The sequence below is a fragment of the Tachypleus tridentatus genome, chromosome 11, assembly GCF_004210375.1.
Source record: "Tachypleus tridentatus isolate NWPU-2018 chromosome 11, ASM421037v1, whole genome shotgun sequence".
Taxonomy (NCBI): Eukaryota; Metazoa; Arthropoda; class Merostomata; order Xiphosura; family Limulidae; genus Tachypleus; species Tachypleus tridentatus.
In genome coordinates, this window is record NC_134835.1 from 73,394,764 (window position 1) to 73,409,260 (window position 14,497).

The following is a 14,497-nucleotide window of genomic DNA, read 5'->3' on the forward strand; positions in this document are numbered from 1 at the left end:
GGGCTATATGCCGTGTCTGCTGCAAGAAATCAAATCCCAGATTTTGGCTTTGTAGGTCCAAAGACTTACTGATGTCCTACCAGGGAACTAAAATTTTAAGTATTGCCCAAAAAAATGCATTACTTTTCACAAAAGCTGCTAAATGTTATTTAAAATATTGTTTATATAAAAAATATTTGCAGACATTTCATTTTATAATGTGAATAGGAGTATCAAATTGAAAGCCTGAAAAAGGAAAAGGAAAAATTGGAAAACCTTGTAAATGACTTGCAGAAGAAAATGGTATGACTTTTTTTTATAGCTATTAAAAATTAACTGTAATAAAATGGTTTCTAATTCATGTTTTGAATCTCTAAATATCTAATTCATGTACTTAGAAATTTTCATTGCATGAAGTTATTTTTTGAGAACATAATAAGGCAAATATCTGCTAGAGCTAATAAGATGGCAAAACTGAAAGATACTGGGGGCTTGTATCCCCCAGTTTTGACTCAGTAGTAAATTCTTTTTTGAAGAAAACATATGTATAACTATCCAACAAAGTTACTGTTTCAGTTTTATATTTGCTTGTCACTGTTATTAGCACTGGTTGTGATTTTTCATGTATAGATTATTTTTTTAATTAACCCTTTCACAACAGGCTAGGTATAATATATGACAGTTCACATACACATTTGCTCATGTTAGGTATTTACCATATAACTTGTGATAGAGTATGTGCGCCTTCACAAAATTTGGCAGACTTTTAGTAAAAATTACAAGCTTTTTGTACACAACAAACCAGGTTTTTTAATGAAACACATTTACTAAAGATTTGTTTGTGAAAATATCGAGTCTGTTTCGTTACTAGTATGAGTGTAAAGTGAATTTCATGTTAGGATCAATAACTATTCTTCATCCCAGATATCTCAAATATCAGTTATGTAATCTCTAAAACCTCCTAAATACATTTCAGACATTTGTTTTTAGTAAGACTTTATATTTTATGTTATTTTCTATACCCCGTGTGGGGTCTGTCAACCTCATAAAAATTTGGAAATAAATATAATTTTTTTTTCATACTAGAATTATTACATATTATAATATGAAAATACAAATGTTTAGTCTAAGTAGCTTAAGTCTCATAACGCTATATATTTTTCTTATCATACTGACCTTTCAATCATGCCTAGCTAATGTTACATAACTTGCATTGGCATGGTGCACATGCACTCATGTTATCATATCCAATAATATAAAGCTGGCCTGGTCTTGGCTGTGTTTTAGTGGACTAGAACATGATAGCTTTTTCATAGATTGAAACGGCTGAGAAAACCACTAGGAGAAAAATTTGAGCTGTTGATTTTGGTGTTCACATCTCATATATTGTAGTAAGAGTATATAAAGTACTATTTCTAAAAATAGAAAGAGGTGAACAGGACCACCATGCTTGTTTCAGTACATAAGTCATATCTCAGAAAAAGAAAAAGATATGAGGCTGTTATTTTGAATTCTAGCTTGTTAATATTAGTAATTTGAGTTCCTAATTTGTACAAAACTTTTGACTTAGTATTTCGATATTGCTAACAACTAATTTCAAATGGTGCTGCATTCAAAATACCACTTTACTCACCAAAATCTATATTTAGGAAGATTCTTTTAATATGTACTTTTAAATTAAGAAATTAACTCATATGTAATATTAAAGTGTGAATTGTAATCTACAATTTAATTCCAAACTTATTGACATAAATTCATAAAATAGTATTTTCAATAAAATTTTGAATGCAATTGAACAAACATGATGACATAGCCTTTGACCTCTGATCCATCAAAATGAGGTTAAACGGGTTGACAACTTTTGAAGTGACTGCTATATAAAATCTCTGAATATGCAGTTTAATAAATTATTAAGGTTCAACTACTCATCCTTGTTTTGTTTGTTAGCAAAGAGAAGACAAATATCCAAATTAGACCTGTTCTAAGGTGACAGAATATACAGAATTAGAACAGAATCAGAAAGTAAAAAATTTTCATTTTAATTTAAATTATGTTATAATTATCTCTATATTCCAGAAGTAATGAATGATTTCCAGTGTTTATAAATTTCTTGTTATCATTACACTTCATATTTGGCTTGTAGAAATAGAAGACTAAAATACTACGTTGAATAGTTACACATAAAACTGACAAAATATGAAATGCATACAAAAATATGTGTATAACCAAATTATGTAATAAAGATGAAAGAATAATATTGTTTAAATGTAATCAGTCCAAAATGATCATTCACTAAATTAAACAGAATGCTCTAAATTCTAGGGTTTTTCTACCTTTCCTGTTAATTTTACTTATTTAGTGAATGTCTGTTTTCTACTTTTTGCTTTTGAATAATGTTATAGTGTTATTTGTATTTTCTGTAATTAACTTTTTAATACTAACAAACAGGTTTCAAAAATTTCATCAAATTACACAGAAAGATAATTACATAATTCTGGGTAGTGAGATTTTTTTAAATAGATCTATTTATTGTGTTCTATAGATTTTGCTCAATCTAAGCTTCTTGGAATTAATTAACTAATTACAAGTTTAAAGTATTACTGTTCACATAATTCCAAATATGATTAAGATTTTTTCTTCTCCCAGAATGATTGTAAGCCACATTAGACATGTAAATGCATATAAATAACAAAGAAAAAGTACTTTTTATGTATTTTTGTGTTATGTTAATGTATAATGATAAAGTGTTTCAATAAAAATCTTCTTGACACATAGTGCTTTTTACAAGCTAGAATTGTTGTATCTTTTAGAAGTTTTATCTTAAGTGCATAGGTCACTTCTTTATCCTAACAGTATACATATTAAAAAATAACTTTAGTTTTCCAAAAATTATTCAATTTCAAAGTCTAAGTTCAAGGGAGGTCTATTTCAATTTATATTTTGATCAACATGTATTATTGTATTATCCTTTTTTTGGAGCATTCCACTCCTCACCAGTAACCCTGAATGCAAATTAATTAAGGAGAAATAAACTGGACCTATATCATAGTGTAAAGTATCAGACATAGTCAAATTAAAGTGGACCTCCCTTGAACTTAGACATCGAGATTAAACAGTTTTCAGAATACTAAGATTATTTATTATCCCTGCTGTTGTGAGGCTATATAAAGTGAAAAACTGAATAGTGGCCAGTGACACTTTTTCTTCACTTCACCTATCCAGCATAAAGGTTTTTCTCATAGTGACTATAAATTATGTTCGAATTTAATGTATCTCTGCATTCACTAAAAGAACTTATTTAATTTTGATGCCACTTAATTCTGTAACAAAACTATTTATAAGTGATTATAATATTCTCCAAGGGTTAATAATTTACTTCTGTTAAAAAGTAAAGTTGAAGTACATATGATTGGTTTAATTTTGGCAGCATAAAGAAGAAAAGAAAAATCACATGAGCTTGAGCTAAACACAGATATAATACCTAGTGGTTTACAAACACCTGTTTTAAGTGTTGTCTCATCGACAAAAAAGGTATTGTATTTTAGTAATACATTTCATAATTCCTCAGGAACAATAGCCAAAATTTATATGATTTTTGGGCATATATATATATATAGAAACAACCATATTGTTCTTAGTTTTTCTTACTATATAATGCAAGGCACTAAAGCTAAATTTACCTGTGTTCTATTCTTACAATTGATAGAAAGTTGATTACATTATATTAAAAAAATTAAATAAGAATCAGCAATTTACTTGACAAACACAGTTAATATAATGTTACAGTCAAACAAAATGTGTAAGAAATACATTTTGTAGGAAGTGTGATGCCACAAAAAATTAATTGCCTTTAAGAAGATTGTTATCAGCCATATATGGACATAAAATATTCATAAACTTATATGAAAAAGATGTTTCTGATGTGGTATTTCCATTCTCTCACAAAATTAGCTTTTCCCATTTTGTGTTACCCTCTGTATGCAGAACTTTTTGATAATGCATGCCACAAGCCTTTCACTTCCTCCTTTGATTCCAGTATGTCTCTTATGCAAATCATCATACGTCATCTCTCCACAAATAGGAAAACACCACTATCACATAATGCATGCTGGTAGAAGATATAAGCACTGGAAGATTGGTAAAAGGTGGTGGGAATTGTGAGAAGAGAGAAGTACATTTTCAGTTTAGAAAAATTATAACTTCTAATACAGTACTTCCCTCCACTCACAAGATAAGCTAGAATCCTACCTTGAAAAGAAGTATAAACTAGTGCAAGAGAAGAATAGACATACCATCCAAAATCATCTGAAGGATACCTTGTAGATGAAAGAAACAGACCTGAGGAGATGCACCAGGTATCTTCTTGCCATGGACAGTCATGAAGGAAGCCCAATCGAGTGGAAGAGAATAAGTCAGAAAAATTACCCCAATCAAATAAATAAATAACTCAATTCCACAGAAGGAAAGTGAGTAAAGAGGATGTGTCCCATGGTGTAGAATCAGACCATACTTAATAAGTCAGCTACTTCCAAAACCTCTATGCACCACTACTGAACCATCACTTTTCATTTGGTAGTGTTCAAGCTCAGAAATCTTCCTCTTGTTTGTGTTCTGCTCAAAGTGGTAACCATAGTTTACTTTCACTTTATTTTCAAGCAATTTCACTTTAATTTTGAAAGCATTTATATATCTATGTTTTGTTGCCAAATCTGCCCTTGGTTTCTTCAATGTCAAGCATGAATTCTAGACTTCACATCACCACTTCAAGTCCATCTAATTCATCGGAAGCCATACATCATGCCACATTAAGTTGCAAAAGACTAAGTACTATTTAGAACAACCTTTGTTTCTTACTTTTGCCCTTCTTCCTCCTGAGCCATACAATTCTGTCCACACTGGCAAGGATTTTGATTGGTTGTCCCCTCTTCTCAATCCATTTCTTGTCAAAGGCTCTTCACAGGAACCTTAAAAAGTTTTCTGGAAACGTTGTCTCCCTCCTCACTTCACATTAACCCACCCATCATCTTTGGTTTTGGTCCTGAAAATGTGGTTTCTTTGTTGTTGGGACCATTTGGGTTGTGATGCCATATTGTTATAGATCTATCTCCTGGCTCTTTTTCTATGGGTCTTGTTATGTATTATGATTTCAAATCACTGGAAATTTTAATTTATAAGTTAATTGCATGTTGAAATTTATGTTTGCCAATAAAATTGACATGCACAGTTTTCTATATTAACACAAATATATTTTAGTATACCAACAACAATACAGTTTATAATAATGATTATTACAAATGATGATTTATATACACAAGCTTTATAAACTTACAGCATTGAGTCTTCTATCTAATCTGGCACTGTATGTGTTATCCTTTGTTTGTGATGAGTAAATTAGTTTCAAGTTAGTATCACTACAACTAACTTAATTGATATTTCAATTCTTGACTGGTTTCATGCCATTTACAAGCTGACTTTTATCTGACAAAATATCTATAATGTCCTCATAGAAGTACTAATGCCTGGAATTAATTCACAATAGTTAAATGGTTTGTAATTTTTGAAATCTGTGAACATTCCTCATAAAAGGTCTGTAATTTCCCGACTAATAAGCGTTTATCACAGTTATAGTGTTTAATCTGATCTAAAGAGCTTGGAAGGTTTTATACCCACATGTTGGTAGTTCCCAAAAAAAACTGGAGACTGGAGGCCAGTCATTGGTCTGTCCTGCCTCAATCAGTATATTCAAGCCCCATGCTTTACCATGGGATCACACTAATTTGATGACTTTTCATGTACTGGGTGCTTTTAACCTTGTGGCCAATTGTCTTTCCCAACTATACCAGGATTACCTCATGGGGTAGTCCTTTCATTCCTTTGTTTTTTGGTGGCTTTGTGATCAGTGGAAGCACTCCTCATATTGATGAATTTGCCACCTCCCTCAATTCACCAGTTACCTTTGTTTTGGTCCCTTCTTCTCCATCTTTAAGTTTTGGCCATACATGCTTTTAGCCAGAATTGGTTGAACAATTTCCTTTATATTTATTCTCCTATCTGATTACTTTATTCGTACCGCTCCATACAAAGTCCTTCTGATTGCTCCTTACTTGCCTGCTCAACCATGGTTTCCTGAGTTACAGTTGTTCCCTCTCATCCCTCTCCTTTATTAACCACAATCGCTGGTTCTGCATCCTACACCTCACATTCTTCATCTTCACAATGGGCTAGGAGATCTGGTTTCTTGTGTTGAGTAGAGTTTCATTTAGCTCATTCTATTTGTTCTTCATCCATGGCTGTGCATCAGTGAAAATGGAGTATTTTTGCACTTGGGCTCTGATTCAGATATTCCAGCTTCTTGTCAAACAGTTGCTGGCATCTCAAAATTTCTTCCATTGCTTTCTGAAAAGGGGGTCTTTGGTCTCCTTGATATCTGGGTATCAGGCAGCCTTATCCCATACTTTCAGTTTTTCTCATTACAGCAGAGTTTTTCTTTTCCCCTATCCTTACTCTTTTGATCCATTCTTTTATGATATGTTGGTTGTTTAGACATACAGTACTTTTGGATTTTAACATTAATGTTGCACTCCATTCCCTTCCTTTACCTTCGTTTAAGCCCATTTCCTTGTGTTCTATACTTTACCTATCCCTTAAGGTGTATTTATTTTCTTCTCTTCTTAGCCGCTGGTGGTGTCAGTCAGATATATTTTCTATCAAAGTCACTCTGACATTGTACCATTCATCATATCTTCTCCTTTATTTGGATCATTCCTTCTTTCCTAAGATCTTAGCAGCTCTTGAGGGCAACTCCTCCTTTTTACTCATTTCCTGTTCTTCTATTTATCATATCTACCCATGTTTAACTGAAACACTTCTATGCCCTTCATTATTAAATTGCACACATGGCTTCCTTCATGATGTCTTGTTCCCATTTATTTATTTCCTGGAAACCCTCTTCTTCTCTGGATCTTTGTCCCTTTACCCTTGCCAGTTAGGTCTGTTATTTAATCCACTTGGCTTTTTCTTCTTTGTTCCCTTCTCAACATACAAAGTTTCATGCTATCTCGCCTTTTCCTTTGCTTCTCGTCTCAATTAGTTTTTGGAAGTGATTCTGCAATGAGGCATGTGGACCACCCTTCATGCATCCATCTTCCTCATTTTCTGATACTACATTCTCTTTCAGAGAAATCTTTAAGGCAAGTGTCTCCCTTTTTTATTCAGAATGGACTAGATGGCTTTGCTGGCTCTCTTAAGTCAGTCAAAGAGCTTTGTTCTGGTGACATATTGGTGGAAACATCCACTCCTAAACACAGTGAACTCCTGTTGCATTCAAAGACCATTGGTGATATACCCATTAAGGTTACTTTCCATGCAACTTTGAATTCATCATGAGAAGTTATTGTTGAGAGGAATTTGAAGAACATCCCTGAGTGAGAGACCATCACTGGCTTCTATACTCAAGGAGTTTCTGCAGTGAGGCATATCACCACTTGCAAAGATAGAATTATGATGCCAATCAGTGTCCTAATTTTGATGTTTACATCACCATGCCCACCTGCCACCATCAAAGCAGATTATCTAAATTGTAGGGTATGGCCATATATTCCAAACCCTCTCAGATGTTTCCATGGGACACATCCTCCTTGACTCACTTTCCTTCTGTGGGATTGAGTTATTTATTTATTTGATTAGGATCATTTTCCTGACTTATTCTCTCCCACTCGAATGAGCTCTTTTCTTTTCTCACCATTTTGTTCTTAATTTTATATAGCAAGAAGATACCTGGTTCAGAAATAGCGCAGTGCCTCTACTCAGATCTTCTGATCTGTTTCTTTTATCTGCAAAGATATCCTTCGGATGCTTTTGGATGGTATGTCTTTTCTTCCCTTGCAACATTCCATACTTCTTTTCAAGATTGAATTCTAGCCAATCTTTTGAGTGGAGAGAAGTACTGTTGTAATTTTTCTAAATTAAAAATGTACTTCCCTCTTATCACAATTCACACCACCTTCCACCAGTCTTCCAGTGCTTACATCTTGAAGTGATGGTCTGGTAGTGGCACGTGGAGGTGGTCACGTCCATCATGTGATGGTAGTACTTTCCTATTGGTGGAGAGATGATCATAACAATTTGCATAAGAGACAATTTGGAATCTTTTATTCTAGTAGGAGGGAGCCCAGCATGGCCAGGTGGTTAAGGCACTCAACTCATAATTCAAGGGTTGCTGGTTTGAATCCCCATCACACCAAACATGCTCACCCTTTCAGACATGAGGGCATTATTATGTGACAGTCAGTTGCACTATTAGTTGATAAAAAAGTAGCCCAAGAGTTGGCAGTGGGTGGTGATGACTAGCTACCTTGCCTCTAGTGTTATACTGCTAAATTAGGGATGGCTAGTGCAGATAGCCCTCGTGTAGCTTTGTGCAAAATTCAAAACAAAACTAAACCAGTAAGATGATGTGGAAGGCTTGTGGAATGCATCATAAAAAAGTTTGCAAACAGTGGGCAGCACAAAATGGGAAAAGCTGATACTATGAGAAGATGGAAGTGCTTATTGGATATACACTTTCAGTTTAGGAAAATTAAGATACTCTGATTGTGGATTTAGAATTTCCAAGATGGGAATGTCCCTTGTACACAAAGGCATTGAAAGAAGAAGTATACCATTACCATGGTATTTTTTAATTACCATTAAAAAAGATCTATTTGCAACAAGTCATACCCCCAGACATGGTAAGTAAAGTGGAGCATATTGTAACAAGTGACAATTCATGAACTAAAAGGTCATTGGTATGAGCTCTCCACATGTTCCAAGCAACAGCGCAAAATATAATTAAAAATGCCTCTAGCTGCATGTACATGAATTGATTCTATGAAAAATTCACCTAACCATCATATGCCTTAAGCAGCTGAAGAATGAAATGGGTATATATTTCTTACATAAGAATACCTACTGGTCAAATCACCTGTTGATTTTTGTGTAATTGAACTGTTAAAATTGATGCTGAGAAACCATCATTATTGTAGATTAGATTAGTTAAGGAAAGCAAGCTAGGAAGAAGGATTTGCTTTGGACTTTGCAGCCTTATAAAGAATCTTTTGTGTTTGGACTGTTTCACCTTGTTTCTCATCTGGCTTGGCTTATTATTGTATACATTGCATGTACAAACACCTGCTGTTGTGACTTGATAAAACATTTAAGAAATTTTGAGCTTTATAAAGTGGTCTGCTACTGTTAAATGGAAGTGCCCTTTAGTATATAATGAACTAAAGGATTAGTTATAATATATTCAGTATATACTTTTCAACAAATTTTTACTAAATTTCAGAGTATGTACTGGATATGTTAGAACACTTTAATCCTTAATAAGTTTTATTCAACGTTGAAGCAAGCTTACTCAGTAAAGCTAACAAGATCCTCAATTGAGAAGTAGTTGAAATTATGTATAAGGCTTACCAAAATTGCTTTAAGGCTTTGTTCAATAAAAGTATATAACTTTAGCAGACTTCTGCAGGATCCTTTTATGAGTATGTAAAGTTTTGTACATATAGTATAGATGTACTTTTTGTTTGTATTGTATATATGTATCTTTTGCATCAGAAAACTGGATGATTTAAAACCAGTGAAATTCAAGAATTAGCCATGCATGAATTTTTAGAGATTATGCTTGCAGTGACTGTATGTTACTATATACCTTACTCTCCAATAAAATATGTTCTCTATCTTCAAAATTTAAAATTATATTTAAGTTATGATTTTGAAAATCTTAAATCTATTTGAAGTCATTTATTAATTCAGCATAGCATTAATTTGTAGCTTTAGTGATCAACAATCTTATTCGCCGTTTTGTGGGATAGTTTTATTGTCACATAAAGCAGAAAAATATCAACATTCCACTGCCAATTTTCTGATTGAGCAGCTATAGAAAGTGATTGCAGTTTTGGAAATTTCACATCGGATTTGTTTTTTTTTAACTTAAGCATGAAACTACACAAAAAACTACCTATGCTCTGCCCTCCATGAGTATTAAAAACCCAGTTTCTAGCATTGTAAATGTATAGACATACCATTGTTCTTTTGGGGGTCCACATTAGATTTATTCCATTTCTTGAGAAAGGTAATTTGTCTTATGTGAGATAAAATAAATTAATTTATAACCTGCTTATTGTCCTTAATTAAATATAGTTTTGTGTTTCTTTTTATTTATTTATGTTTCTTTTACATTTGGTAATCTTATTGCCAGCTGTATCTTGTCTCTCTCATGTGACTTGTAACAAATCATTACACTTTTCCTTTTGTTTATTAGATCCATGAGTCCTTCATTTTTATAAAGATGGAGCAACTGAAACCTAGGTTTATGTAACACATTCAAAATACTTTATTCTAACATTACAGAATTTTTCTCAAAATAAAAGAGATTATACAGGATCCTGTAACAAACAAGAAAATTGATATTTTCATTTGTATATGATACAAATTATGAAAAACTAGAAACCATCATGTTATCCAGTAAAGTTGTTTTTATTTTATCCTTTTGAGTACTTTAACCTGATGTTTCTGTAACTTATACTTTAATCACTATCAAGTAGCTTAACAGCATACTAAAACAGAATTCTTATGGAATGAAATCCAAAAAAGAAAGATACATGCTAAGCAAGGGGCAAATTACAGTAGCTCAATATTGGATTACGTAGAGGTAAAAATGTTTAAACACAATTTGAAGACTTAAAGTATATAATACTGTAAAGCTTAACAAACATAAATGTTAAAATAATAGCTTATGTTTGATGCTATCATTTTTTAAATTTATTTTATTGTGTTAGAAAAAACACATTCACTTTTATAACCATCAACAGTAAAATTCATGTGCAAGCATAATTAATATCTTTCTTACTCATTTTGTGGTTTCTTAAATAACCTGAGGACTAGGAAACTATTTTCTCTCAAATTTTAAAAGTAGCTAGTTCACTTTTCATTGAATTGAATTTTAGGCTAACAGTATACTAAAACACGTGGTCCCAAGTTCAAAAACTAAGAAGAAAGTTATGTTTGAAGAGGTGGAAGGTAAAAACAATTCAGAATCAGATGATATAAAGGTAAATATTCTTACAAAGTTTTAAGTGTTTAGATAGAATTACATCATAAACAAATCACTACTAATATTTCAGATATTTCTAGATGTTGATTACAGTTCTTATACTTGTATCTTCATAATGATAACCAGTTTATTTGTTACAAGTATTTAGTAATGTGAAATAGAAAGTGTGAAATGAAGTGACATCCTGAGTGAAATAATAATATGTTAATCTACAATAACTTAGAAGATGGAAAACTGTAAGTATAGAAAAATGTCTTAAAAATTAAGTATTTATATTAAGTTGTTACAAATATAGTTAAACAAAGTGCTTTGCACCTCAAAAACTTATTAATTTTGCAGGAAGAAGCAGGTTTGGATAACTAAAAGTAATAATAATAAGGTTTTTCTTGGTCAGTTATTAGTTATTCTTGAAAGTTATATAAACTTAATCTAATGATGTTTCTACCTATTTCTCTAATATAAGAGCATCTAAATCTATAAATAGTTGTCAAAGTACTTTCTCTGCAGTGATGTACAATATGTAGATTATAAATTAAGAACTAATTTCAAGTTTCTTACACACTAAAAAAAATACTCACTCAGAGCTTATTAAATGTTACTTTAAACCGTTTTAAAAATTATATATACACGCACACTGTAAAGATGAAATTGTTTTCTTTAAATGTTACCTTTTCTCAGAAAGAAACAAGCAACAGTGCTTCTCAGTTTTCAAAGTTAACACAAGAGGTAAAGCGAAGGTCTGTAGCTGTACGAGTTGCTCCTTACAAGAGAGATGCATCCAATAGTCCTGGAAAACAAAAGACTTATTCAGGGAAATCTAAAGCAACAAATAAAAAGGTTTAATTGTTTATCATAAACTAATTTATAGAATGTTTATCTGAAAATGTGGTGTTTTGTTTGTAAGCTATTAATCAATAAACTTATCTGTTTACTTTTTACTGTTTACTGTTGTTAACCTCTCAGTGTACTATTTAGTATTAAAAATAACCTCTGTATTATTGTTAGTCAGTTTCAAATTTCAAAATGAAATTATTCCAAAATTTCTTGGATAGAACAAAACACCTTTGTCTATAAAACTATAATAGAAACGTATATCATAATTCATATATGTATTGTGTGCCATTTCTTGATTGTTTATTTACTACACCATTGTTTATGCATAGGATAGTTTAGCATAATGAGCTTTATTATACCTTCTATATCAGTTTACTTAGAAATGTTTAACCATTACTATATACAGTCTCTCTTTTTCTTTTCTTTTTTTTTCAATTTATATCATTTGAAATTTTGAAAGAAGTACTATTACCTTGTCTTTTTTTTCTAAGATTTATAAGTTGTATGTATGTGTGTGTGTGTATGTATATACATAGTCTGTTCTCATTGTAAACCATCTTAAGTTACTTGTGTTTATGAGTTTCTTATGTTTTCAAGCCTATGCAACATCACTGTCCAAAGTTTTTCTCCATTGTAAATAAAAGTTAATTATTTGAATGAGCTGTGAATTGCATATACAAGATACTAGTAACAATCTAGGTTCTCTGTGATCATCCAAACAATACATAGCAGAAATAAAACAAACACTATAAGCTAAGTTCACACTGTTATAGTTAGCTAGATTTTATAATCAACTTAGACTTGTTCTGGGCAGACGGTTATACTTGTATAGAAAAAGCTATTGTTGTGAAAAGTTATTTTTTTAAGTATAAATAATTCCAAAATTCGACAAGTTGTCATAACAGACTTTGTTGTAATCTATTTAGTATAAACATTTAATTTCAGTTTAAAGAATTTAATGAAATTATTCATTTTTTCAGATAAAGATGGAAGAAGAGATGGCTAATGATTTATTCTTCAGTTATGAAGATAATGAGAAGAATGAATTAAGTCCTAAGGTTGAGTTCACAAGGAAAAATCATAAGACTCCAAAAAAATTGATGTCTCAGTCAAGAAAGTTCTTTAAATCACCTCGTTCTACCAGGAAATTTGAAGAAACCAAATCTACAGCAAACATTTCTTGGATTGATATGGATACATCTTATGGACTTTTTACTGATTAAAAAAGTTTGAATGTTGTACAATGTTGCCTAATGTTTTATTCACAGCTAAAGCCATTACACCTAACAAATTTCAACTATAAAAAATTATAAAAAATTTGTGACTGGTTAAATACATACATAAAATTAAATTAAAAATCATATCATTTGTCAATAAAGGACAAAGTTATCATTTCTGAATGAAAATAACTGTAATTATACTAACAGCACCCAAAAGTGTTGGGGGATATTCGTGTATTAAGTTTCTTATGAGTTAGGAGAAGTTAAAGTGGTTTTTAAACATGTCAATTGGTTTTAAAGTTAAACCCTATACACAACTGGCTACAAACAGTGAATGGATGGTAATAAGTATTGGAACATTGTAGGAGCACCCAGCTACTATGTCCTAACTAATCCCTCCTAACACTTATCTTGTTACTATTAATTTGTGATTTTAGTGTGTGTGCTAAATAGAATATTCCCAACACTTTAGAATGCTGTTGTTGTAGACATTTTTCCTTAAAATTTTTAGCTTTAATACTTTAATAGCAAATGATATGATTTTTTTAAATTTTGTTTTTTGTATAGTTACTCAAAAATTTGGAAAGTTTATATAGTTCAAATTTGTTAAATCAAAGCCTTAGTTTTAAATTTCAGAGTAGATATTCAGTTTTGGTTTACATGTATATAATGAATATATTAAACAAAGAAGAATTTTTGAAATTTTTCTATTTATCAATATTATGTATATAAAAAAAATAATTTTTATTCTTTTATTGTAATGTATTTTAAATTATAATTAAAACTTTTCTCATTACTATGTGCTTGACTGTGGTTCTTCATCTGAATGCTGTCAATGTTGCACATAACTGTACTTAAGAATGCGGGAAATTAACATAAGGGACTGCTAAAAGCAGCTTCCATGTTGCAAAAGACAGCTCAATCTGGGAATGTGAAAGCTGGGGACATGTTTCCCAAAAATTAAAACACATAATTTACAGTTACAATACAAGTCAAATATATAAAAGTGAGGTGCTACATCACCCAAAGCACCACTGGTTCCCTTTTACTCTAATCCTTTTCTGCTCCAGAGATTAGTTGTTTAATTGGTTGTTTTATAGTAAAGCCACATTGATCTATATGCTGTTGGTCCAGCATGGCCAGGTGGTTAGGGTGCTCTAATCACAATCTGAGGGTCACAGATTCAAATCCCAGTCACACCAAACATGATCGCCCTTTCAGTTGTGAAACATTATAATGTGACAGTCAATCCTACTATTTGTTGGTAAAAGAGTAGCCCAAGAATTGGCAGTGGGTGGTGATGACTAGCTGCCTTCCCTCTAGTCTCACACTGCTAAATTAGGGACAACTAGTGCGGATAGCCTCTGTG

General features: G+C 31.7%; 2 protein-coding genes across 2 annotated transcripts in view; both read left to right on the forward strand.

The window, feature by feature from the left end:
* The window catches only part of LOC143231377 (uncharacterized), a 32,374-nt gene extending 32,086 nt beyond the window's left edge, over nucleotides 1-288 (forward strand). The window contains exon 16 of the mRNA XM_076465922.1: nucleotides 208-288. Coding sequence (XP_076322037.1) covers nucleotides 208-288 — 81 coding nt within the window. The remainder of the gene's footprint in view (nucleotides 1-207) is intronic.
* Nucleotides 289-3,422: 3,134 nt separating this feature from the next.
* LOC143231527 (uncharacterized) lies at nucleotides 3,423-13,758 on the forward strand. Its single transcript, XM_076466049.1, has 4 exons — nucleotides 3,423-3,510; nucleotides 10,968-11,072; nucleotides 11,753-11,911; nucleotides 12,889-13,758. The coding sequence occupies exons 2-4, from the start codon at nucleotides 11,022-11,024 to the stop codon at nucleotides 13,129-13,131; spliced, it is 453 nt and encodes a 150-aa protein (XP_076322164.1). The 5' UTR covers nucleotides 3,423-3,510; nucleotides 10,968-11,021; the 3' UTR covers nucleotides 13,132-13,758.
* The last annotated feature ends 739 nt before the right edge of the window (nucleotides 13,759-14,497 follow it).